The sequence below is a fragment of the Alosa sapidissima genome, chromosome 6 (genome assembly GCF_018492685.1).
Source record: "Alosa sapidissima isolate fAloSap1 chromosome 6, fAloSap1.pri, whole genome shotgun sequence".
Classification (NCBI taxonomy): domain Eukaryota; kingdom Metazoa; phylum Chordata; class Actinopteri; order Clupeiformes; family Clupeidae; genus Alosa; species Alosa sapidissima.
The window spans coordinates 7,098,428-7,123,427 of NC_055962.1; the positions used below are offsets into that span (position 1 = coordinate 7,098,428).

General features: G+C 45.3%; 3 protein-coding genes across 3 annotated transcripts in view; all 3 read right to left on the minus strand.

Annotated features, from left to right (window-relative positions):
* Positions 1-1,025: 1,025 nt before the first annotated feature.
* LOC121711897 (serine/arginine repetitive matrix protein 1-like) lies at positions 1,026-3,776 on the minus strand. The gene is made up of 3 exons (XM_042095767.1): positions 2,769-3,776; positions 1,719-2,484; positions 1,026-1,517 (listed from the first exon to the last, which is right to left on the minus strand). The coding sequence occupies exons 1-3, from the start codon at positions 2,777-2,779 to the stop codon at positions 1,287-1,289; spliced, it is 1,008 nt and encodes a 335-aa protein (XP_041951701.1). The 5' UTR covers positions 2,780-3,776; the 3' UTR covers positions 1,026-1,286.
* Positions 3,777-5,624: 1,848 nt separating this feature from the next.
* Positions 5,625-18,466, minus strand: LOC121711896 (protein SOGA3-like). Its single transcript, XM_042095766.1, has 8 exons — positions 18,335-18,466; positions 16,806-17,540; positions 16,471-16,695; positions 15,041-15,199; positions 13,500-13,556; positions 10,671-11,879; positions 8,949-9,285; positions 5,625-5,878 (listed from the first exon to the last, which is right to left on the minus strand). Exons 2-7 carry the CDS (start codon positions 17,502-17,504, stop codon positions 9,175-9,177), a joined length of 2,460 nt encoding a protein of 819 aa, XP_041951700.1. The 5' UTR covers positions 17,505-17,540; positions 18,335-18,466; the 3' UTR covers positions 5,625-5,878; positions 8,949-9,174.
* A 671-nt stretch (positions 18,467-19,137) lies between these two features.
* The window catches only part of LOC121710987 (papilin-like), a 12,480-nt gene continuing 6,617 nt past the window's right edge, over positions 19,138-25,000 (minus strand). The window contains exons 9-14 of the mRNA XM_042094226.1: positions 23,958-24,134; positions 22,000-22,150; positions 21,419-21,499; positions 20,853-20,997; positions 20,442-20,517; positions 19,138-19,821 (exon numbers count right to left, since the gene is read on the minus strand). Coding sequence (XP_041950160.1) covers positions 19,537-19,821; positions 20,442-20,517; positions 20,853-20,997; positions 21,419-21,499; positions 22,000-22,150; positions 23,958-24,134 — 915 coding nt within the window. The 3' untranslated portion in view covers positions 19,138-19,536. The remainder of the gene's footprint in view (positions 19,822-20,441; positions 20,518-20,852; positions 20,998-21,418; positions 21,500-21,999; positions 22,151-23,957; positions 24,135-25,000) is intronic.

Sequence of the window (25,000 nt, forward strand, 5' to 3'; positions counted from 1 at the left end):
TCTGTTACCAAGGCATCATAGATTATTATTGCTATTATTATCTTTTCAATTGTTTCTGTTTTGCTTCATACATTATGGTTTTAAAATGCACTTAATAATGTTGGCTTGCGTATACTGTCCTTGTGAAAAAGTTGTAGTTTAACAAGAACTTTTTTGTCTTTAAATTCAAAATGATTAACATATACACAAGATATGAATAAATTCATTTGATCAGACTCAGTTGGTCAAAGCACTGAAGCATTTATTATCAAGAGGAGGAAAAAAGGCATTACATTACAATCATAACAACAATATGGTCACTTTTAAATATGATACAGATAAAAATATTTATTTTTCATGTTGTGCTTCATTAAAATCTGTATGAAGACACCATGAAGCCTCTTTGTAAAGGTATTTACCTTTATAAGAGGCTACACTCTTACAGTTTACGGCTTCATTTCTTTGTCATTTTTTACATTATTTTTCACACACTCACACACGAGTGAGAGAAAGAGAGAGAGAGAGGGAGAGAGAGAGAAAGAGAGAGGGCTTGGCATCACACCCATGCATCTCACTGAAGTGCAACAGATACGCATACAGCCTTTACAAAAGCGCACAGGACAGCACCGCACCTTTCAGAATTAGGGCTTTTTGTCAAACTCTGCACGCCAAGATGAATAAAGAAATAAATACATTTACATACACGTCAAACACACTGTGCGTGGGCACCGGGCAGTCATGCACAAGGGCCGAGAGAGGCTTGAATTTCTGTGAAAGCCCACTGCTGTTGTGTGTGTGTGTGTGTGTGTGTATGTGTATGTGTGCTCGCGCATGTGTGTATGTAGTGTGTGTGTCTGCTACTTGTGTTGGGTATACATGAAGTCTGTATGGGAGAACGGATGAAGGCTGCACTTACAGTTTGGCAGAGATGTGTAACACTAAACTAAAGGAACGACAGTGCACCAGTCGAAGCCCTCAGCGCATACAATAAAATGTCATGGTACAAAAGAAAACATACAGAAAGAAATAAAGGATGTACACAGGGGTTGAAGTGGCATTTTACTTTAAATACCTTCTGAGATACATTTAAACCACAGATGTGCAGAAAAGGATCCAGGCTTTTGGGAATCCCTTTGCAAACACTTATGAAGTCATTGTGAGCCTAGAGACTCTGGTGGGGGATAGTCCTCCGACTAGTACTTCAAAAACGTCAAGAATATAAGGCAGGTTGACAAAAGTGTTTAAACCAGTCCGTGTAAGCACTTATGAATGCTAATGTCTTTCAGAGATGGCCCTGCACAGATTTGTCACATGATGACCGTTTCTGTGTGCAGCGAGTAGGAGCTGAAGCTCTGATTGGCTGGCCTGGCTTTGCGGGCGGGACTTGGGGGACGGCTCATGGGACCTGAATGGCTGGAGAGCCTGGGGCGGGTGGAGCCTGTCTGGCTGGCCCATCTGGAAGGTGGGCGCTGATTGGCTGGCCGGGCAGGACGGGAGAAGCTCCGCCTTGAAGGTGCTGGAGAGGACTCGCGGCTGACCTGCAGGGCATTGTGGTTCATTAATGCTTGCAGAAAATATTTACATTTGTCTATTATTGTTGTGTGTGTGTTCTTGTGAGAGTTTGTGTGTGTGTGTGTGTGTGTGTGTGTGAGTGTGGGTGAGCGTTTGTTTGTGCATGTGTGTGTGAGCATGTGTGTGTGTGTGTGTCTGTCAGCTAAAAACTGTGAGGATGCACTTGCCGGCGGTGTGTGAGAGACTCTGCTGGCTGGCCGCTGCTGTTGCTGCTGAATGTCCAGCGTGCTCAGTAGCTCCACCAGACCGCTCTCCTCTCGGCTAATGCCTGTTCCGTTTCCGTAGTAACCCCTGTTGCTGTAGCAGCCCCCACTGCCACTGCTGTGGCTGCGGCGCCGGCCCACGCTCGGTCCATTTAGGACGTGCTCCACCATCCAGTAATCAGTGGCCGGGTCGCCCCCTTGGACCGGCACCCTGCCACCGGAGACGTCCCGGTCCCTCCTCTCGCCCCACTGCCCCCCTCGCTGCTGCCCCTGGGTGGGGGTGAGTTTGGGCGAGGAGTGTGGAGGGGGAGTGGGGCTGGGGTTGGAGTAGCGCGCGTGCGCGTGGGAGTGTGAAGGCGTGCGTGCATGTGAGCGGCGGGGGCTGATGGGAGAGGAGCCGGTGGTCACGGTCGGTGGAGGGGAGGGCGCCACCACGCCGGCATCCGTCAGCAGCTTCCCCTCGTTCTCCTGAAGCATGGCGCCGAACTTGCGCAGCACCGATGGGCTGCCCTGTTTCCTGTCCAGGGGGGCGGACTTTCTGTCTGATGATAAGGAACGCTGCTGGACATGGCCCAGGGGGGAGTTTTCGACATGGCGCACGGGTGGCCGGGCTCCAGGAGTCGCGCGCTGGTCATAGTAGTCCAGTCCCTGAGGGCTGTCATAGTGCACTGATTGGTTCCTCCGGTTCTCAAACTCCTCACTTCTGCCACCTTGCCAGCCAGAGACAACCCTGCAGCAGAACAACAGTGCACTGAGTATGAGGAAGTTCAGTGTTTTCAATCGTACATATTTGCTAAAATAAAGAAAAAAACAAAAACAATGTAGTAGCCTAGCCTACTCAATATAACCTAACATTGTGTGTTCATTCATAGATTATTGTTAAAGACCTAGGCTGGCTAATGAATATTTTGTATTCAAGATGTATTTTCTGTGAATGACCATATGCTTGTCAACTGAACGAAGGTCCAGAAACACATAGCCTAGTTCACGTGATTTGTAGCCTAACGACATTACCATTTTCTCATTGTCAATATGTTTTTCTCCGGTCCTTCAGCTGCTCACATTATTGCATAGTTTAAACGAACTGATCATTAAGAAACTGTTGAAACGCGTCGAGTGTTTCTTTTTCGGTTAATTACTTTGGTGTTTAGGCCTCTATCAAAAAACACAGTAGGCTACTGCCTGAACTTGCGTTGCCATAGTGACAAAGCGCATATAGTTGCCAAAGCGCATGGAAAGTTTTTCCTGTTCGGAGATGCAACGTAGGCCTGATTTAAGAAGAGGACGCGGCATTAAATTCTGTTCGATTGCAAAGCGGTTTAAAATCGCCGAAGTCTATTAACAATTAATACGTTAAGTATATAGGCCTAATATGTAACATACATGTGCTACATTCGACATTATCTCGTGCGTTTTCAAAAACGACTAACGTGATCCTTGAATTCATTAAACCAAGTTGTGTGAAATCATAATCTGAGATGACATTACGCTGTTATTGCAGTTACTTAGTCTTAGAGTACAAGAATCTGCGTTGAATGTAGGCCTACATGACGTTTTTAATTTCCACATAATGTGAATGTACGCTTTTAACATGTTAAAGTTCGAGTAGTAGCCTAGAGGCTGTGTCCTTGCAAATCATGTCGGTCCATGGAACAAACATAGCATGACCGACTCTGACGTAAAATAAGGATAACGTTACTGAACCCATGTAGTCTATAAATTGTAATGGAAGATCTGAAAGAGACACCACATAGACAAGTCGGATTCTCTGCACTATTAATTTTCAGCATAGCCCTACTACTTCTTTACTGTATAAAAATAGACCTTTTGCTATTTTGGCTGCTGTGTTATTGAATGGAAAATTTCAACCTTTCCCTCCTGGTATTTTTTCTTTTTTTCATATTCAAAAATAGCTAGATTGGTTCTGAAACTGGTTTTAATCATCATGACTGATGTTAGCAAAATAAGGCATAAAACACATGCTACTACTTTGTCTTGATACTCTAAACTATTAGAGATTGAGCATCAGATAGATGAAATGAGGCAAAAAAAATCCTACCTTTGAGCGTCAGGATCATAGCCATTCTTTCGCTTCTGTGGAAAAGAAGGCAACACATAGACAAACTGAGCCATACAGTAGGATTGGGTTATAGGATTGAAAAATGAGTGTTGTGGTTTAAGTGATAAAGCAGCTTAGCCAACACCCAAAATGGTTGACTCACTGTTTTGGCATTGCTCAAGTTCTGTTGGTTCTTCCCATGCCCCAGGTATCCCTGCAGAATCTCCAGGGTGGGATCCATCCCCGGGTTGCTAGGGTAACCATCGCTATAACCATTGTTGAGCTGATAGCCACAGCTTTTGCCAACGGCAGCGGGCAGGTTCATGCCAATTGGGCGCTCCACATTGCCATGGCTATGGCAACCGCCATTGTAGCGGCTTGAGTCCTTGTTTGCAACAGGTAGCAGGGTGATGTCATTGGCCTGATTTGGCATGGCACCATCGTTTCCTCCTCTGCGAGCAACCACTTCATTGTAGAGCTGCAACACACAACACAACATTCACATCCATGCAAAAGTCTTACCGGTATACTGTAGGTGTACAGAAATGATAGCTCGTCATGGTTCAGGGTAAGGTGTAGAATCTGTGCTTTGCAACTGTGCTTCTATTGTCAAAACAAATGACCACGGAGTGGAGAGAGACACCAACCTCATATGCACACAAAATCTGTGACAATAATTCTGCTCAATCTCTGTCTCTTTACGTATGTGTGTGTGTGTGTGTGTGTGTGTGTCTATTTGTCTGATTCACAAGGGTGGGGGACAAGTCTTGTTCTTGAGCGGGTGCTTTGTGAGCATGTGCGTCTTCGTTCCAGGCCGTTCCGCTGTTTAATGAGTCCGTTAGTATCGGCTTACAAGCGAGTGAGAGTCCATGTGCTGTCTGCCAGTATTCACACTATGCCTTAAAGGCTCGTTAACAAGGGTCAGAGGTCAATCTGGAGCCTGCTACATGAAGTCCGACTAGCCAAATGAGATTCATACAACTCATAACAATTTTATTAGAGATGGGATTCTAAAAGGCTGTCTTTCATTATTTCTGTGGGTGTGTATGTGTGTGTGTGAATGCGCATGTGTGCATGAGTGAGAGGATCATTGTGGGTGTAGTGTAAGTATACTGAATGTATATGTGCATACCTGTGAATGTGTGTGTGTGTTTGTTGTGTGTTCATACAAGAGAGGTAGTGTTGATGTGTATAAATGTATGTGCAAATCTCTATATGTGTGCGTGTGTATACAGCTCTGAAAAAAAATTAAGAGACCACTGCACATTTTTCTGATGTCATCCTACAGTTGCTGAGTGACATTCAAATGAGTTGACAAATTTGCAATGGTCTCTTAATTTTAAATATGACCGTCAACTCATTCGAATGTCACTAAGCAACCATAGGATGACATCAGAAAAATGTGCAGTGGTCTCTTCAATTTTTTCCCGAGCTGTATGTGCATTTGAGACAGTGAATATGTGTACACGTGCTAAGGCTTTTGACTGGGCTTAAGGGTTCGTTTGTCAACAAATTTGAGTAGTGGCTCAGGAATGGGGGATGTGTAAAGTGAGGTGGGTCCAGAGTGTGTCTGTGTGTGTACATGTGTTTCATGGAGTGTGTGTATCTATGTATTAGTGTGGGAGTATCTCCGCATGTGATTCACATGTGTGTGTGTGTTTGTGTGTGTGTGTGTCCACCCGTGTGTTTCTCACCTCTTCTATCTTGCGCTGCATGTCCTGCAATTGTTCCTCCCACTCCAGCATCTCTGAGTCAAATTCAGGCCTCTCCCCCACCCACACGCCACGCTGCAGGTCCAGGGCAGCCATTCTGGTATGTGTGTGTGTGTGTGTATGTGTGTGTGTCTGTGTGTGTATGAGGGAGGATGTGTGTGTGTGAGAGAAGAATTCTGTATGTATGTGTGTGTTTAGGCAGTTATTTCCTCAATGCCTCTTGAGCTCAGCTCGATTCAGTAATGTGTGGCTTACAGATTTGTGTGTGTGAGTGCGAGTGTGTGTGTATGTGTGTGAGTGCCTGTGTGTTTGTGTGTGTGTTATAGGGGTCTTGGTGTCGTAAGCCGTTGGCGCTGTCGAAGGACACATAGGACAGATTAGAGGTCTATAAAACCATGACAGAAAACATCAATCAATCTATTCCTGCCCAACGAGTGGAAATTGAACTATATGCATATAAGAGTGAATTTTACCGAAATTTTCAAAAGCAGCTCAAACGTCTGAGTTGGGTTTCTCGTGCATAATGCACTAGGTATTTCAGCGTCTCCAAGATGCGTCAACGGAGAGCGTGACCTGGAGGAACGGTGGCCCCTGTTTCCCAGATATATACCATGCGCATTTATTACTGGCATTGAGTAAAGGGGGGGATTTCTGCCGTCACGGAACCCGACACCCGCGAGCCCCGGCTGTCTTTCCTCCAGAAAATGCCCGAATGTACCACTATGCGTGATGTAAGCGCGAATATATTTTTACCCCGAGTAACTATGGTCTTCTCCAACTCTGCGCGCGTGCTGACACCCACAGAGTGAAGTAAATAAACACTACATGAAAATGAACCATCTCGACGGAATTGCCCAGTGTGTTTCGAGTTTACATATTTTTAAAATCTCCTTGGAGTGGATCTTTATCATGGCCACAAACTGACATAATATATGTATGCGTATGATAAGCTTTCCTTTGACATTAACGCCCTTCATCAGTACAACATAGATGGATTTTGTCACTTAGATGCAGCACAAAGCTTAATTCAAGTTCAGCCCTTTAAAAGACTTACCCTCGTCTCGTTGTGTTGCTTCAACTAGTTCTGTGATATTCGTAGCAGTGTTTTGTGAGGAAAATAGTCCAAGTTATAAAGTGTTTCCAACAAGACATACAGTATTCCCCAAATACACTAAATGCCTCCGTCAAAGTCTTTGCGAGCTGCCTTGTCCTTTGGCTATCCTTTAGGACAGCACGAGACTCTCTGAGTGCGAATTCCGTCCGACTGGCGTCCCCTTCTCTCCCGCTCTAGCTGTTCGTTATGTGACGTAGGCTCGATAGAATACGACTTTTAAGTAGCCCGGGTAACGCCCCCTATGGCAGGTGCCTCTTTTTCTGGGTAAACAACTTCGGGGTCCAAGGGGCCCACCGGAGCTTACCCCGCGCGGCACCGGAGCCAGGATCGAGTGTCATAATGTCAGATTTATTCTGGCATTTGCGCTGAATGGGCCAGGCTGTCGTCACTCCTTCGCCAGGTTATAATTACTATCAGACAAAGTGTTTATGAGGCTATTTTCGGCTCGATATTGCGCCGCCGTACATTTGGGTGAAGCTACTGCTCCGTTGTTGCTATTCCTCTTTGGGAGCGTGGCAGATTTTTATCTAGTGACCTCTGCCTGCCTTCTCGTTCTTGGCTTACGGCGAGCCCTTTACTAGCAGGACCTTCGCATCTCAGGACGTGTGCATAATGGGGTTTTTTTTCTTTCGGATAGGCTTTCCAGAGAATGCACGCATGTCAAACTGGCGAGCTGTCTTCAAATTTTAATGGGTTATTTCTATTGCCAGCCATGGCGTTTATTTATTTTGACACTTGTCATCATTGCGCAATGTGCCCGTGCGTCATTTGACTCTCGCGACCAGTGACCCAAATAACTGACCAACCGCGCTGAGGACAAGGCCGGTGAGAAAAACAAGGATGTTCAAGCAGCCTCCATCTGCATCCCAGAAACCACGAAAATCGTGAATTTCAAAGCTAATGCAATTGCAGCCCTCTCGTTAATGAATCACCAGTGGACGGGGATGTGGGTGGTGGGAGGCGGGGGTTGCAATATGTAACTTATATGTAAGGCAGGCTTGTCTTATCTAAGTCAAATCCTAGGGACAACACCTAGGCAAACGAAAATATTTCCTTCATAACCACAGTAGGTGATTTAAAGAGACTGGAATTCATGTTTGCACAAGCACAATACCTACAGTGCACCATGTCACCAGTGACAGTATTCCACTAATGGATAGCTGCTGTGATCATCAGAGAGGACCTTTAAGACCTGATGAGGTTGCCACACGCCAGGTAGAACCAGACATCTGTTTGCTTAAATTATCTTAATATATCTTCGACTTCAACCAATACACAGGCAAAGCCAGGCTAGGCTACCACAATTCCTGAAGTACTGTAGCTTGTGCAAGAAGCTACTGCAGTGCATGAATACTGTCTGTGATCACTTCCTTAAGACAGGCTATGACTTGTATGAGCTTCAAACATGACTTGCATACATGAACATGACCATGGATCTGGTCAGTGTTGAATTTCCAGCAAACATGGCAGCAGTACATGAATATGTACAGTAACATGACTTATGTTGTATAATAAACGTGTGTATTCTGTAATATGTGCTAAATATGAGCACATGTAATATGTTGTCTCTCCATAATCACACTGCAGTCACTAGTCACTGAGTGTCCGTCAGCAGCACCAGCTGTGTGGGGGCCAGCAGGGTGAAGGAGAGGAGCCTTCACGTGTCACCCAACGAGGCCAGAGCATAGAGCCACCTGTCCCCACATACCAAAGGTTAGGAACCCGACGGTGCAGATTAGTATCTGTATCATCACACACACACACACACAGTCACATGTGCACACAAACACACACACACACACACACACTGAGTAACATACACACACACTCAGTCACACAAGCACATAGTCTCTCTCTCTTTCTCTCTCTCTCTCTCACTCACTCACTCACTCTCTCTCTCTCTCTCTCTCTCTCTCTCTCTCTCACACACACACACACACACACACACACACACACACACACACACACACAGTATTAGCCTACTCATTACTTAAACAGCAGCCCAAAGGTGATGATACATAAGACATTTTTTTGAGCCATGTTGCTGGCCAACCACATAACTAGTTTCCTTGTGTTCTGATTTGATGGTCATTGCCTGCTGATGATTTCTGAAGTTCACAAAAAATGTTACTCAATGGGAACATGGCAGAACAAAAATCCCAGGACCATTGTCCAGCAACATTGTTCAAAAAGTTGCCTTTTTTATCATCAGCCTAACATTCTTGTCAGAGGTGTTACTAAGACCCTCCTGAGGAGTGTTGGTGAGTCACAGGTGTCAGTGTATGCCAGTGAAGTGTCTAGATACTCACCTTTTACTGTCAAAACAGACTGGGGGTATGGACAGAGCTCACTGGCCAGCTTGAATTCTGGGAAATGTAGTCTGGAACTGGGATGCATGAGTAAAGCCTGGGGATGGGTCTTCTGTACTTGTGTGACCATGACAGTTTTAAAACAAAACAAAATAACAACAACAATAACATGGATGAATGAAATGTATAGCAATGCGAAATAATAAAGAGAGTGAGCTCTCTGAGACTAGAGAACGAAGAAGAGGGTGAAGAGGAAGACGAGTTTGAAGATTGTGGCATAAGAGAGGGATGAGAAGAGCACTAGCATCAGGATGAGCAAAATGATGGGCTGAAACATCTGCTGAAAGAAAGAAGAAGAAACAACACAAACGGAGAGAGAGAGGGAGAGAGAGAGAGAGAGAAGCAGAGGAGAAGGTATCAGTGAGGCAAAGTGACAGGTCTGCGATTTTCAAACAGGTTCTCACTCACTCTCTCTCTCACACACACACACACACACACACACACACACACACACATTAACTCATTGAATGCCAAGCTGTTTTCGGAAGCTTTGTCCTAGAGTGCCAGCAATCTAGACCATTGTTGATGATTTTTGTACAGCCACAGCATATTCTGTGTTATAGCTATGAACACATACAATGGCTCGTTTAAAAGGTGATCAAAGAGTGGAGTGCACGCACATCTCCAAATTTAAACAGGTGCTGGGTAAAAGGCTTAGCCGACAATTGAAAAATAAAAAGATATCCGCACACTGTTTCTATAAGCTCCCAGAGTGGTTTATTAACACAACGTTTCGACCAGAGGTCTTCGTCTGACTCAATGAGTTAATGATTTTATCTGAATCTTAACACTGGCGGAGGTTACTGATCCAAACATTGATGGAAGTATGTTACGGGTTTAGACAGGTCTGATCAAATACAGAATGCTTTGCACACACACACACATACACATTTAAACACAAACAAAAACACTTACATGCCTACACATGCACACAAACACACATTGACAAGTTGATATAGGATACTCCACACATCATCCTGCAAATGCATCAGGTATAGTCAGAACACAGAACACAAGTACACCAAACACATTGATACACACACAACAAACACATTGATACACACACACACAGACACACACACACACACACACACACACACACACACACACAGATAGATGTATTAACACACACACACACAGAACATATGCACACAGACGTAGCACATAAATAGACGCGCGCACACACAACAAACATTTAATACACTCATGCTTACACATGCACACAATGTATACCCTACTTACCCACACACATACACACATCACACATCACACACACACACACACACACACACACACACACACACACACACACACACACACACGACAAATAGGTAGATGCGTACATACTTACCAGTTTATAGTAATACACTCATACTTACACATGCACAATGACATTCAACTAAACACACGCACACATACTCACATAGATAGGTGGGTTCACACAAGCATGCAATGACACGTACACCCTACTAAACACACACACACACACACACACACACACGGTCAGCACATAGATAATAGTGTATGGACACTCACAGACATTTAATATACTCATGCTTACACATGCACACAATGACACGTACATGTACACCCTACGACACACACACACAGACACAGACACGCGTGCGGTTAGCACATAGATAGACGCGTACACACACTCACAGACGTTTCCTCAGGGTCGCGGCCCTGTCCCCTGGGCGGCTCCAGGCGTTGGATGAAGCCCTGCAGATCTCTCCGGAAGCCCTTCATCTGGCCGTTGATTCGCTGCAGCAGCTCCTGCTCCCGCCCACTCCCACTGCCCGCCTCCGCTGGCAGCTCGTCCTGCGCCATCAGACTGCCGTTCACGACGGACGAGGAGGAGGAGGAGGAGGAGGACGCGCCGGTGTGGGCGTCGGTGATGATGGAGCTGGTGTCGCTGATGAGCCGCTCGATGGTGCCGCCCAATCGCTCGGCCTCCTGGCGGATGTCCACCATCTGTTGGCAGCCAATAAGGGGCTGCCGGACACCGCCGCTACGACCCAGGGAGGAGGATGGCCGGGAATCAATGAGAAACTGGGACCAGGAAGAGCCCCCGGTCATCAACACCTCGTCTGGGTCACTCTCGCCGCCCACGGGTCCCTCCCTCTGGCGTGAGGACGGGTGCGTCTCGACCTCGCCGGGCGTGGGACTGTCGCGCGAGCTCACCGAGAGGTCAGAGGTGGAGGCCGCCAGCAGCGGGTCGCTCATGAGCCGCCGCTTCTCCGTCTGCAGCTGCAGGACCTTGCCGGCCAGAGCGTTGACCTGACGGCGGGCCGCGCGCAGCTCTTCCTGGACCGACTCCGCGCCGCTGCCGGGCCCCCCCAAGCCGCCCGCGTCCCTGCAGCGCAGCGTCTGCAGCTCGGCGGTCATCCGCTCGTTGCGCTCCTCGGCCTCAGACAGGTTCCGCCGCAGCAGTTCCGCCTCCTCCTCCAGCAGCAGCAGCTGCTCCCGGAGCTCGGACAGCCCCGGCCCCTGCGGCCGGCCCACGCCCCCTCCCCCTCCGGACGCCTCGTCACCCCGGAGGTCGCTGAGCTCGGCCCGCAGCCCGCGGTTCTCCACCTCCAGCTCCACGATCTTCCTGCTCAGCGCGTCGGCCTCCTCCTCCACCAGGCGCAGGCGGAGCTTGAGCTCGGCCTCGCGGGTGCTGGGCGGTCCGGCGGCCTCGCCCTTGGGGTGGAGCGGGGTGTGCGGCGGGTGGCTGGGGGGCAGCTCGCCGTAGAGCGTGCGGTACTGGTGCAGCTGCTGCTCGGCCGCCTCGCGCTCCTTCTCCACGCCCACCATCCTCTTCCTCAGCAGCTCCCCTTCCTCGTTCAGGAAGGCCAGCTGGCAGCGCAGGTCGTCGCTGTCGTCGTCCTGACAACGGCACAAACAAGCACAATAAACAAACAGCATGGCACTGCATAGCTGACACATTTCTGGGAGGTGATGGAGGAAGGTGATGTAACCTCCTCATGTTCCATTTGGATTCATGTCAACATAATTACATTTCAATTTTGTCTTCTGTCTATCTATAAGAGACTATGTCCAATTGTATTTATTGTATTGTATTTTTTACAATATTGTATTTCAATATTGTAAAACATTAATACAATATTGTACTGTATTTTTTTACTTGTATGTATATGTGTGATATGTTTATATTATTAATTGACCTGTCGCTAAGCGCCCCCCTTAGAACGCAGATGAGCCAATGACAGTCCAGCCTCAACAGACTCAGCTCGAACAACTCCATAGGAAACAACAGGAAGGAGGCATAAAATGATTTATTTCCTCAAAAAACCCCGATGGATAACTATGATCAAACGTTGTGCATGGGGGACGTGTAATACCGGTAGCCGGTACACCGAGTGGCTAGTAAACAAGGGTATATTTCATCAACAGTAGCCTACAGGACGTCTCTTGCATTTGCAACAGCTCGACATATTGTAGGCTACTAAGCTGTAACACCATAATTGGGGATGAATAAAGTAATCTATCTATCTATCTATCTATCTATCTATCTATCTATTTATCTATCTATCTATCTATCTGTCTGTCTATCAAACACATAGACATTTGCGCATTATATACGGTATAAAATAACACTACATCTCTGCTAACAGCATTGACATAAGTGTTATTCCTTCCGTGCCCACGCACAGTCAGATTTAGTGGCAACATCACAGCCACAACCAGAAACATGGATACAGCGTAACAGCATCATGAGACCAAACCAGCCACTTCTAGCAATCAGAATCCTTTTCTCCTTAATGAACTGCAATGCCAGTGACAATACAGGTGACAAAGGTCATTGCACTGCGTACAACAGTAGTAACTATTATTTCTAATATCTGCACAAACTATACAAGTCTTTATTTCTGAGACAGAACATTTAGGTGTAATAGCCACAACACCACCATTATGATAGGAGTCAACAAACCTGTTAGGTAAAGGCATCTCAACTGTGCTACACAATACTCCCACCTAGTGGCTTAACTCAGCACCATAAAGCTAATAAAACTCAACAAGCTGGCCATCCATCATAATAATAATCCATTAAGGATAATCAGACGTGGGTGATTAAGACAGGCTTTACGGTAAACCTCTTTGGATAAGGGATCATGAAAACAGCACTAAGCTAATAACCTCAAATCACAATTGCATGTGTCTGCAGTAGGAGTTTGTTTGCTTGTTGGTGTGCACTGTGGGCAACAATACGCCAGAATGCACAACTACATTATGAAAAGTGCTATGTAGCCTTACAAGAGAATAATGAAGACCTCAGTAGTGATGAGAACAGAACCTAAACATTATCTGTGTAAATGCTTCCTTTGCTCATTGCAGTTACTTAAATATCAACCTAATGTATGTGTTCCTAATGTACAGTAAAATAGTACATGCAGGCCTACTGCATACCTGAACAGATGAGAACGATATAAGTACCTCAGTGGGTGTGGTTCTGCACACCTGAACAGGTGAGAACTATATAAGTACCTCAGTGGGTGTGGTTCTCCTCTCAGACTTCTCTTTACTGCCTCTTCTCTTCTGTGGCTGAGGCAAAGAAAACATTTCACCAGTTCATCAGAGACTGTTCTTCCATCTGAAGACAGTGTAAAGTTACGATCACTACGAAAGTTATGATCACCATACATTCTTTATGAAAGACAAAACTAAAAGCATAACTTGTTTATACCTGTATAGTAAGGTTATTTTTAGTTTAAGAATAAGAAAAATCATTTCAATATTCATAGTCTAATCTCCAGGCTAATGGTTATAAAATGCACAGTCACAGTAAAACACATCTGTCTTGATAGTACCCTTATGACTGAGCTAGGAATTATCTCAGCGATACAGAACCAGATTATTTTCATCGTTATAATATGACTGACTCATCCATGAGACAGAATGATTGTCCTTCCACTGACACCAGCAGTCTCCTTCCCGCTGTGCCAGAGCTAAATATGGAGCTCGAGTCAAGATCAAATTTGCACTGAAGGGATTTGACTACTGTTTTTATTGCTGTAATGTCTGGATAAATGGTAGTGTTTTTGCATTTTGTCCCAATTTCTGTATTTTCTCTGATCCTGCAAATGGAGCTGGGATGAGAGAACCTTACGACTTGTCTGACTTCATCATCATAATCATCATCATCATCATCACCATCCTATCTCCTGGCCTGACATGACCAGGAAATAGCAGTGAGCTAATTCAGTATTTTTTTTAAGGCAATATTTTTGTTAATAAAAATATTACATGTCCAACGTAACATAATGTTAACATTAAGTTGTTAACAATATATCTCACATTAGATTGGTGATGGCCAGCAGACAGACCAACGGATACCCTGTCTCTATTGAATTACTGAAGCTAAGCAGGTGTGGGCTTGGTTAGTACTTGAATGGGAGACCTCCTTAGAAAAATAAGTTGCTGCTGGAAGAGGTGTTGGTGGGTGTCTAGTAGGTGGCAGTGGCACTCTTCCCTCTGGCCAAAACATCGATCCCAGTGCAAACTGTACTGCAGGAGATGCCGTCCTTCGGATGAGACGTTAAACCGAGGTCCTTACTCACTGTGGTCATTAAAGATCCCATGGTACTTATCGCAGAGAGTAGAGGGTTCCTGGTGTCTTGGCTAAATTCCTGACATGGCTCATTCAATCTGGCCCACTAATCATCCCCTAGTGTAACTGGCTCATTCATTCAATCATGCCCCACCTCAGGCTGGTGTGTGGTGAGTGTTCTGGCGCATAATGGCTGCCGTGCATCACCCTGGTGGTGCTACAAATTGGTGGTGGTTAGTGAGGTATCGCCCTTAACTGTGAAGTGCTTTGAGCGCCTTGAAAAGCACAATATAAATGCAATATGCTTTGCACAGTCCTGGCTTGGACAATGGGAAACAAGCAAAGTAGTTCGGACTTCGGGAGCAGACAAGGGAGGTGAGTAATTGTTGAGCTGAAACATTGTGACCCTTTTGCTAGAACGGAGGATCTGCACTGTCACTATATTTTTGTCCCATAAATAAAGTATAAAGTGTCTCACCACTTTGTGCTTCTCCACCTCGCTCTGCAGGGCCTGTTTGGTCACCTCCAGCGCGATGAGTTTCTCTCGCAGGGTGTCGTTCTCCTCCTCCGTCTTAGTGCGCTTCTCCTCCACCTTCTCCAGCTCGTGATGCAGACGCACAGACACGTCCTTCGCCACCTGCCACACCGAGCATTTTACTTCTTCTTCTTCAAGATATACTGTGTACATGTATAAAAATGATCTTCTAGGTATACTATACTACACTACACTATACTATACTCTATTATCAATTGGATATACCTCAAGGACACCTCCTTTTACATCTGCCACATAAAAACAATATACTGTTTTAGAAGGTATACTATCTTATATAAGTAAGGGATAATGTATAGAACGCCGGTCTTATTTTCCCAATGACAGGCGTTCTATACATTATCCCTTACGTAGAGTATACCGTAACTACTAGCTACTGTGCATACTACATGTTTTCTACCAGATGTACTGCACTACACAGACATCTGCTTTGCCACCTGTCACCCACAAAGACCACAAAGTTTTATCCTCCACACCCTGAAGAAGATGCAAGCTGACACGATGGTGTCATTAGCTCAGTATGTAAAAGGCTTTTTAATTATTTACACCACTGAGAGTCTGCACACCTACAAGTATATTTTAGACATTATGAGGCTCCTAGAAGAGAGATGGTATAAATGAGTGAGACAAACGAGGAGATAAATACAAATGACTTGAGGGGACACGTCGGTAGGGATTCTCTCTCTCACACACACACACACACACACACACACACACTCACAGACAGACTGACAGACAGACAGACACTATACTCTCTCTCTCTCTCTCTCTCACACACACACACACACACTTGCTTTACATGAAAAATGTGGGAGAAAGGCTTGTTTTAATAATTTCCCTCACACTCGGTTGCGATCAAGAGGGTGAAGTTCTTTTATCTTTGGTTGTGACATAAAAAGCCCGCTCTAGGGGCTGTGTAGGGTTCTATTATAGCAGGTCCTACACAGGAACCCCTGATTAAGTCCAGATATGGCTGTTGTTGCTCATCACAGCCACAGCCTCCTCCTATGATCTCAGGTTGTACCGGGTCACTCCCAATAGCAGGCTGACATTTCAACTGATCTCTCATCTCTCTCTCACACACACTCACTCACATAGGCACATTCTCTCTATCTATCTCTTAAACACACGCGCACGCACACACACACACACACACACACATGCATACATGTCAAATAATGTGCAGTCATGAACGAGACAAGATCTCTTGCTGCTAAAACACAAAAGAGGAGGCACTCCCACACCCCACAGTAAACACAGTCGCGCGCACGCGCCTCTGTGCGCGCACACACAAACGCACAGTCGCACACCCATCCATCTCTACATACAGACACACTGATTGGCTAGAGGCAAACCTTAAGTTCCTGCTCAAGGTTCCGAAGCACTTCATCGTCCACCTCCCCACTCTGTGCAAATCGTGCCCGTTTCCTTTCGGCCTTTCGAAGGCGGTATTGGAGGATTCGGCAGCTCTTGTTCGCTCTCTCGAGCTCTCTCCGCATTTCCTGCAGCTGGTGTGTGTCCTCCTCGTAGAACGTATCGCGCATTTCATCCATTTCCGCCCGCATCTCATCGATCTCACACTGTAACCACAAACAAACATATCACAACCACAAACGCAGAAATGCAGGCATTTGACCATCATGAAAGCAGGCAGTAGTAATATGAAAACAACGATGGGATTTCCTCATACCTTAAGATCCTCATTTTCATCCTCCAGTCTCTCGATCTCATCACGAAGGGCCCTCTCCTGCTCAGTTCCGGGTTCGGCGTTTGAGTCCTCCGCGGCCGGTTCCGGTGTTGAGTTCGTTTGCATTTTTCTGCGTCTCTTGAGTATTTTGCTTAAGTACAGGAGTTCGGTCTGGCCACACACTCCGGCGTTTCCCCCACACGGACTTGCACTACAGCCCGCTGTGGCCTCCTCCTCTTCTTCCTCGTCGTCCCTCGCCCCTCTTCCCCTCAAGACCCGGCTCGATCCGTCTGGTTCCCGGTTCCTCTCGGAGCCTCTAAGACAGGGCAGGCGAAGGTATCGGCGAGAATCCGGAGGATGGTGGATTCTCTTCTCGGTTTCAGACACCGGCACGGCCCTGGGAGGTTCAGCCGCGTTCGTTTCAGCACCATCCGGCTGAACAGCTGCCGGATTGGCTTCCGCCTTTCCGCGATGAACCGCACTGAGAGGCACGGACACTCTGTGATTTTTCGCTCCGTGTTTGGCTGCAAAGCTTGCAGGGCGATAGCTTTTCGGTCTGGCAGCGGTTTTATCGGCACCGTCTCCCCGGCGAGTCAGTGAGGATGAGGCGAGCAGATGTCGTGTCCCCGCCTGGCTCCCGATCGGTGAGAGATCCGCAGCGCCACCAGTGGCCGTATTCATCACGTCACGTTCAGTGTTCATGCTTTGCTGGCTTCTGTCGCTGTCTGACAGAGGGACCTGATAAGCGACAAAAGGGGTCTTTAGGTTTAGTGTCATAAAGTGCATGCAAGTTGTATGGCTGTGGGCATGTTTTGGTTATCCTACGACATTGACGTTCCAGATAGATGTCCTTATTTTCATTTATTTTATTGCCTAAGTGCTCCTGTTCTTCAAAACAGTGTCAGGTTTAACGTAACGTAGCCTAACGAGGGTCTAATACCCATCATAATACCCTGACATCCCTTAAACCAGTGGTTCTTAAACGTTTTGTCTGGCGACCCCCCCCCCCCAAAAAAAAAAAACAAACATGGCCCAAGTCTCGCGATCCCCTTCTAACCGGCGGAATTTGGTTTCGAAATGTTGTGAGATGCATTGGAAGCAGCGGCGAAAAACTTCTCTCAGGTATGGACAATGTCAACATCAAAGGCATTATGTCAATGTCAGCCTTTGACTAAAAACCTTTACAAAAATGTCTTTAATCCAGACTGCAAATCATTTCGCGTTTCTCCAATATTTTTGGCGACCCCCCCCCCCACACACACACACACACAAACCGGCTTAAACCTACTTAAACTAAACGAGACTAACTATTTTCTTATCCTGCATCCTATCACAATGTTCAGATTATCCAAACAGAGTTACTTACACACATTTGAAAGTGAAGGTGGGACATTAGTGCAGTTATTGTAGCATGCTCATGTTACAGAACTTTTTAATAGTCTGAACATTTCATTTCGGAAACTCTTTGGCCTATGCAAATAACACATTGCAATCACCTATATAGGCTAATACAAATATAGACCTATTCTTACCCGAGACACCAGTGGAGGTTCTGTGAAGCTAGATAAGAGCTGTACCAGGCGCCACAGTCGTTCTAAAGTAACAGACTATGTCAAATATTCATGAGATGATGTCACAGCCATCCAGGAAGTAAACAATCCGCTCATTCACGTCGAAAGCAATGTTCTTGTGTTGCAGCAGACAGGACGCAAGGAAAAGCCGCACCAGCTCAACAAATGCCTGTACAAAACGTTTACTAATGCGTTTATGCCAGTATTCCTTAACCGATGTCCAACAACCAAATAACGAAAGGCAATAAAATATTCACTCACAACACACCATAATATCTCATTGTGTACCACAAAGGTAGTTTATTGTATTGTACAACCAGTGGATCCTCCTGAACTTGGTAATGTAGGCTTACATGTCATTTAAGCTTGAAAGAATACTGTGAATAACGTCTCTTTAATCCAGGCTAACATGCCCTACATAAATGTAGCAGTTTATTATGTTTTAAGAATAAAGAACATATGAAATGGTGTACTGTATGACTACAGGTTGGCTAACAACAGTACTTCAAGTTAACACTGGAGTATGCTAAAGACTTTTGGATCCCTCCAGCAATAAGTCCTCAGACTTTCTTGTATAATGACGTCAATGTCAAACAAACAAACAAACAAAATAAAGTATGATATACACGGACAATCAAAGTTTTGATGCAATAAGGATTTTTGGAAAACAACAGATGTTTATTGATTTCATATCACAATATGATAAGATAAGATTGATTTCATATCACAATATGATAAGATAATCTTCTTTTACAGGCTAACAGACTGCTTTATTGATAGCAAAGTGTTCTATGAGAGTCCTGATTTTCAAATCTGTATTCATGTGGGAGAGAAACTTAGTAAAACATGTTGTCCTAACTAACTAACAGAAAGCCTTGAGGTGAATGTGTTAAGGTTGACCACTGGCAAACTTTGGAATTGTTGAGGTGTGCGTGTGTGTGTGTGTGTGTGTGTGTGTGTGTGTGTGTGTGTGTTGTGTGTGTGTATGTATGTGTATATAAATGTATGGGTATGTGTATATGTAAGTGTATGAGTGTCTTATGTTACATCTCTGTGTACATAATGCTCTCTGTTGTACATAAATGCTTTTCTGCCCCCTCATTGGTTGGAGCTCAGCGATCTCACTCCTCCTATTGGCTGGAGCGATTTGAAATCTCCCATTCTCATTTGCTGGCGTGGTATGGTCTGCGTCTGGCGGGCCTCACTCTGATGACAGGTCTCCGTGCGGGACCCGCAGCTGGGGGAGGAGGGGGCGGGGCCATGCCCCCGCACTGCCTCTGACACGCCTCCATGGACAGGAAGTTGTTGCCGTTGCCTTGGCAACCACCGAACCAGAAGTGGGTGCAGGTCCTCTGGGAATAGTCGAAGTGGAAGCGGGAGATCCAGTTGAAGCAGGGGCCCACCTCACGGGGTAAGGTGCACACGTCACCCTCAGCTGGGGGCGCCATCTGGGGGGGCGGTATAAATATGAATACACACACATGGATGCCTGGGGCACATGGAGATTGGAGAATGAATGTAGGATGGACAGACACAAACATGGGATGAATGGATGGCAGAGTGGAAGGATAAGGATACAGAATGAGTGACTGAATGACTAAATTAGTGACTGACTGAGTGAGTGAGTGAGTGAGAGGATGGGTGGATTGCTTGATCGAGTTACTGTAATATCTCCCTGTGGCTTGATTGATAAAGCAAAGCAACGCTGGCAAGATCAACAAGGTCATAGAGGTCAGGTTGTATACATAGACGTTGTTCAGGCCATATACTAGAGCAGGGGTTTTCAATCAGTGGTCCGTGAGGACTTTGCTGATGGTCCCTGACCATGGATTCAGTAATGTAGTTGCAATGTGGGAATGAGTATTTTTGTTCAGTGGTGGTCCTGAGGTTACATAATTAGTCAGAATGGTGGTCCCTGGTTCACAATCAGATGAAAACCCCTGTACTAGAGTATGTTTCCTGTGGTGTAAGTCGCAATTGTATAAATAAGAGAAGTAGTCGGTAGAGTAGGATGCAGCCCAGAGAGAAGGACCAAAGGACACAATGGTGTGGAGGAGTGCTACTGTACCGGCGGCTGGTAGTCAGGACACCCTGCATAGCCAAAGCCCTGAGCTGCAGTCACCCCGTCCAGACAACAGCCAAACCTGCATCACACACAGATACACATACACACATAAACATACACTGTGTATGTCACATAAACACATGAACATACACGTATTTGTAACATAAGCATAACATGAACATATATAAACATAAGTAACAATAGCATTGATTAGATAGATAGATGAATGGATGGACAGATAGATTGATTCATAGATTGGTTGATATACTGTATGGATGGATAGATAGATAGATAGGTACTGTAGATAGATAGATAGATTGCTTGATTGATTGGTTAGTATATGGATAGATAGATAGATTGAATGATTGATTGATTGATTGATATATGCATAATTGACATATGAGAGGAGTGTACCTGGTCCTGACGCAGTCGTCCTGTGGGCAGCCCTCACCCCTGGGCCCAGAGGCTTCAGTGTGTCCGTCAGGGCAGCAGCCATAGTAGGACTGGGCGCAGTGGGGACCCACCACAGGGATGTAAGGCTGAGAGGGGCGGGCAGATCCTATACACAGTTAAGGACCTCATTTCAGTATTATACATACCGGTAGTCGTATAGCGGTTCATATGTGTTTTTATTAGTTTGTACACTCTTAAAACTACATTGTTTCTAACACATCTCAACGTCCAGATAGGGTCAGCACAGTTTGTGTTGTTTCCAACACATTCGTTTTAAGAGTGTACTAATGCACTAATGTACTGTCTGTTTGTGTTGAACTGCATAAATAAAGTAAGTATCTATCTATCTATCTATCTATCTATCTATTCATTTCCATGCTATTAACTTGTTGATGTGAGTCTGTGTTGCTCAGGAGAAATACAAGCCACTTCTACTTCAGTTCTTTTTATATTTATATCAAAATTTGGCATGATTTTGAAAGGGTACAAATGGGTACAGTCTGTGCTGCTGTTTGAGCGAGTGCTACCTTGGTCCACTTCAGGTGTGTAAGGCCTAAATCCACGCAGAGAGCTCTCATGTCCCCTGGGATCTGCAACACTAGGAACCACTGAAATACACACACACACACACACACACACACACACACACACACATGCACACAAAGACAGAGTCAAAAGCAAATCACAAATTGTATATTAAAAATATATGTGTGTGAAATGTATGTCCTGTTAAAATGTCATTATCAGCTACAGCTATAGTTGTTGAATGAAAGTGCACACACATCTACAAAAAATGAAACAGGTGCTGGGTATAAGGCTGAGCCAACATATGAAAAAATAAAGATATACCCGCACACTGTTACAGTATAGTGTTCTATGTTCCAGAGTGTTCTATTAGTCTACAACGTTCCGATCAGAGGTCTTCGTCAGGTACATAAGCTCCCAGGTATACAAGGTATATAAGCTCCCAGAGTGTTTTATTAGGCTACTTTGTTCCGACCAGAGGTCTTCGTCAGGTACCTTGGTGACCATGGTGCACAGCGACACAGACACACATGGAATTGTGCACACATTAAACGCACACACTCTTTCCAACACACACACTCACTCTGTGGTCCAGGGCAGGGCTGTGTGTTGCAGCTCTCGACGGTGTAGGGCTTGAACTGAGAGGCACAGCGTTCATCTGGGTGCTCAAAGTGGTCTTGGTCCATACACACCACGCGCCTGTCCCTGCGTCCTGTTCCACAACTTTCTGAGCACTGGAGAGGAGAGAGAGAAGGCATACGGAATGAGGACAGAGGACAATATGAGCATTGATAGGCAGAAGTAGTTAATTAATGTTAAAAACACTGTAGCTCTACAAATAAACCTCAATCTCTCTCCCTTTTCCACTGCCTCTTTTTTTCTTTCTTTCTTTCTTAACTCTCTTTCCTCCTTTCTTTCCATAGTTACCTGGCTTTCCGCTTTCCTCTTTTTCTTTCCCTTTCCTTATTTCTGTCTGTTTTTTTCTCTCTTCCTCTCTCTCTTCCTCTCTCTCTCTCTCTCTCCCCATATTTACCAGGTTCCAGTGTCCAGCTCAGCCACGTGTTAGCTGATATGCTGCCATGCTGGCCTCTGACACGTCCTAACACACTCAAACTGTCTGGCACTTGTCATCTATTTTTCTTCTCCCTGTATTCTTCATCCCTCATCCATCCATCCTTCCCTCTCTCTCTCTTTTTCTCTCTCTCTTTGTCTCACTCTCTCTCTGTTTTCCATCTTGCTCCACACTGCTGTAGGGTGTATATGAAGGTCTTGTCATGCAGCAAAATTCCAAATCATTGTTTTGAGAAGCAAGGAGCACACATACAATGATAGAAAGGCTCAATCCCAAAGTGAGCCCTGAGGACTAAGGACCAAGGACTCACAGACTTAATAGATGTGAGTGAGTGTGTGAGGCCACAAAGGCTCAGATAGGTATAAATGGGTTTGGGACAGCACTTCACAGGATCACATGTTACCTTGGTGACGTTTCATAAAGATGTTGCTGACACTTGACGGTTTGGGAATTTTCATTTTAAGTTTGTTGCTTTTCACACGGCCACGGCACAGGAGACGGCTGCCTGATTCCACATTCTTTCAAACTCTTGTTTTACAAGCTGGTCGTGTGTCGTGCAGTTGTTTACCTTTGTAATTTTCGGATTTCCCTATGCTCTCTGCGGTAAACGTCACAACCCTTTGGTAATTCCCTTTAGTGAAGTCTGCACTGATGCAGACTCACGGAAAGAGTACGGTAAGTGTGTACTCAAACCCTTACACCCTTTGAAATGCAACATTGGGACAGCCCTAAGCCCTTACTAATTTCGTGAGAACACGTAGCAAAGTCTGTGAGTCTGTGAGTCCGGACTTTGGGATACGCATACGCACAATGGTAGACTGGCCAGAGTGTGTGGGTGTTAGTGAGGGAGCTTCAGTAGTTCCAGGGGGTTAAAGGTACAGTCCTTGATTCTGAGGAAGGATTTGTTGACATTTCAGCCCAATAGTTAGTTAAGTTGGATGTGTCTTCACACTGAGAAAGTCCGCACAATGGTCCAAAAACCGGAAAGCACTGTAAGTCAATCAGTATTAAATCATCTATTGACTAAATGTAAATTCTGCTAAAGGCCTCCTCCTGTATGGGCCTGTCATATGCCTGTATATGGCCTATATATTAGAGCTTGGGCCCTGTGAAGTGCTTTGAGACAATGAGAATAGTCTATGGTGCTGTTAATTAATATTAAATGAATGAATGAATGAATGAATGAATGTATGTATGAATGAATGAATGAACGAACGAACAATGACTATGGCAATGTTAATGATGCTAATTATAAATGAATGAATGAATAATTGACAAATGTTAGTGATATAGTATGAATGAATGAATAAAACAATGACTTGTTTATGGTGATCCTGTACATTGCACTTTGGTAGCACTTTTCACTTTTCACCACTGGTTGGATCAAAATTTGCATGGGCAACATTGGTGAAGTTCCTGTACATTGTGCATGACTGGTTAAAACTGAATAGAACTGAACTGTGCTTTACCAGGCTCCAGTCTGACACGTAGTAGCTGATGTGCTGGTGGCAGGAGGGCCTCTGGCACGTCCTCACTTCCTCTGGCCGAGGCAGTCCAGCACAGGCCGACTCCGGCAGCCTCTCCCCATGGCCGCCCACGCAGTAGACCTCCCGCTGTTGGGTGCCCTGTCCACACGAGGCCGAGCACTGGGGAGACATACGCACAATGGTAGACTGGCCAGAGTGTGTGGGTGTTAGTGAGGGAGCTTCAGTAGTTCCAGGGGGTTAAAGGTACAGTCCTTGATTCTGAGGAAGGATTTGTTGACATTTCAGCCCAATAGTTAGTTAAGTTGGATGTGTCTCCACACTGAGAAAGTCCAGACTTTTCTACAAAAGCTGGAGTCATTAATAAGCACGCACACACACACACACACACGCACACGCACACGCACACACACACACACACACACACACACACACAATTGATAATTATGGCCGTGAAGAGCAATCCGCTGAATTTGACAAAAAGGTGGATTAGAACAGAATCGAGGACTGTAGCTGCAAGGGATACATGGGACAGCATTTTGAACAGTGTTGCTGTGCAACCGCATGGGCGATTCCTAGCACTCTGATTTGATGATTGATTAAATTCCTTCAGATAAAAAAAAATGTCTGATAACAATGGGAAAATGCCTGGACTTGCTCTGTAACACTTTCCAACAGCATTGTTCAAAAGCTGGGCTGTATCACCACCTCTGTGAGTATGTGAATACCATTGCTGTTAATGGGATATTGTGGCAACTCCTGAACACATGCACAATTACTATAATAAAGTACTAATAAAGTATACTCATAATCATATACGGAATATACTCATTTTATATACAGTATATACTCATTTTATATACAGTATATACTCATTTTTTTAATGTTCGCAAAATGATAATGATATTGTAGAACAGCCTTTGAGCTTTTTAAGAAGGCTCTATAAAAGAAAAACATATGTTTTCCATTTTTGGTATTGGTATTCTGTTGTCAGTCAGAAAACATAAAACGTTATGATGACATTTGCC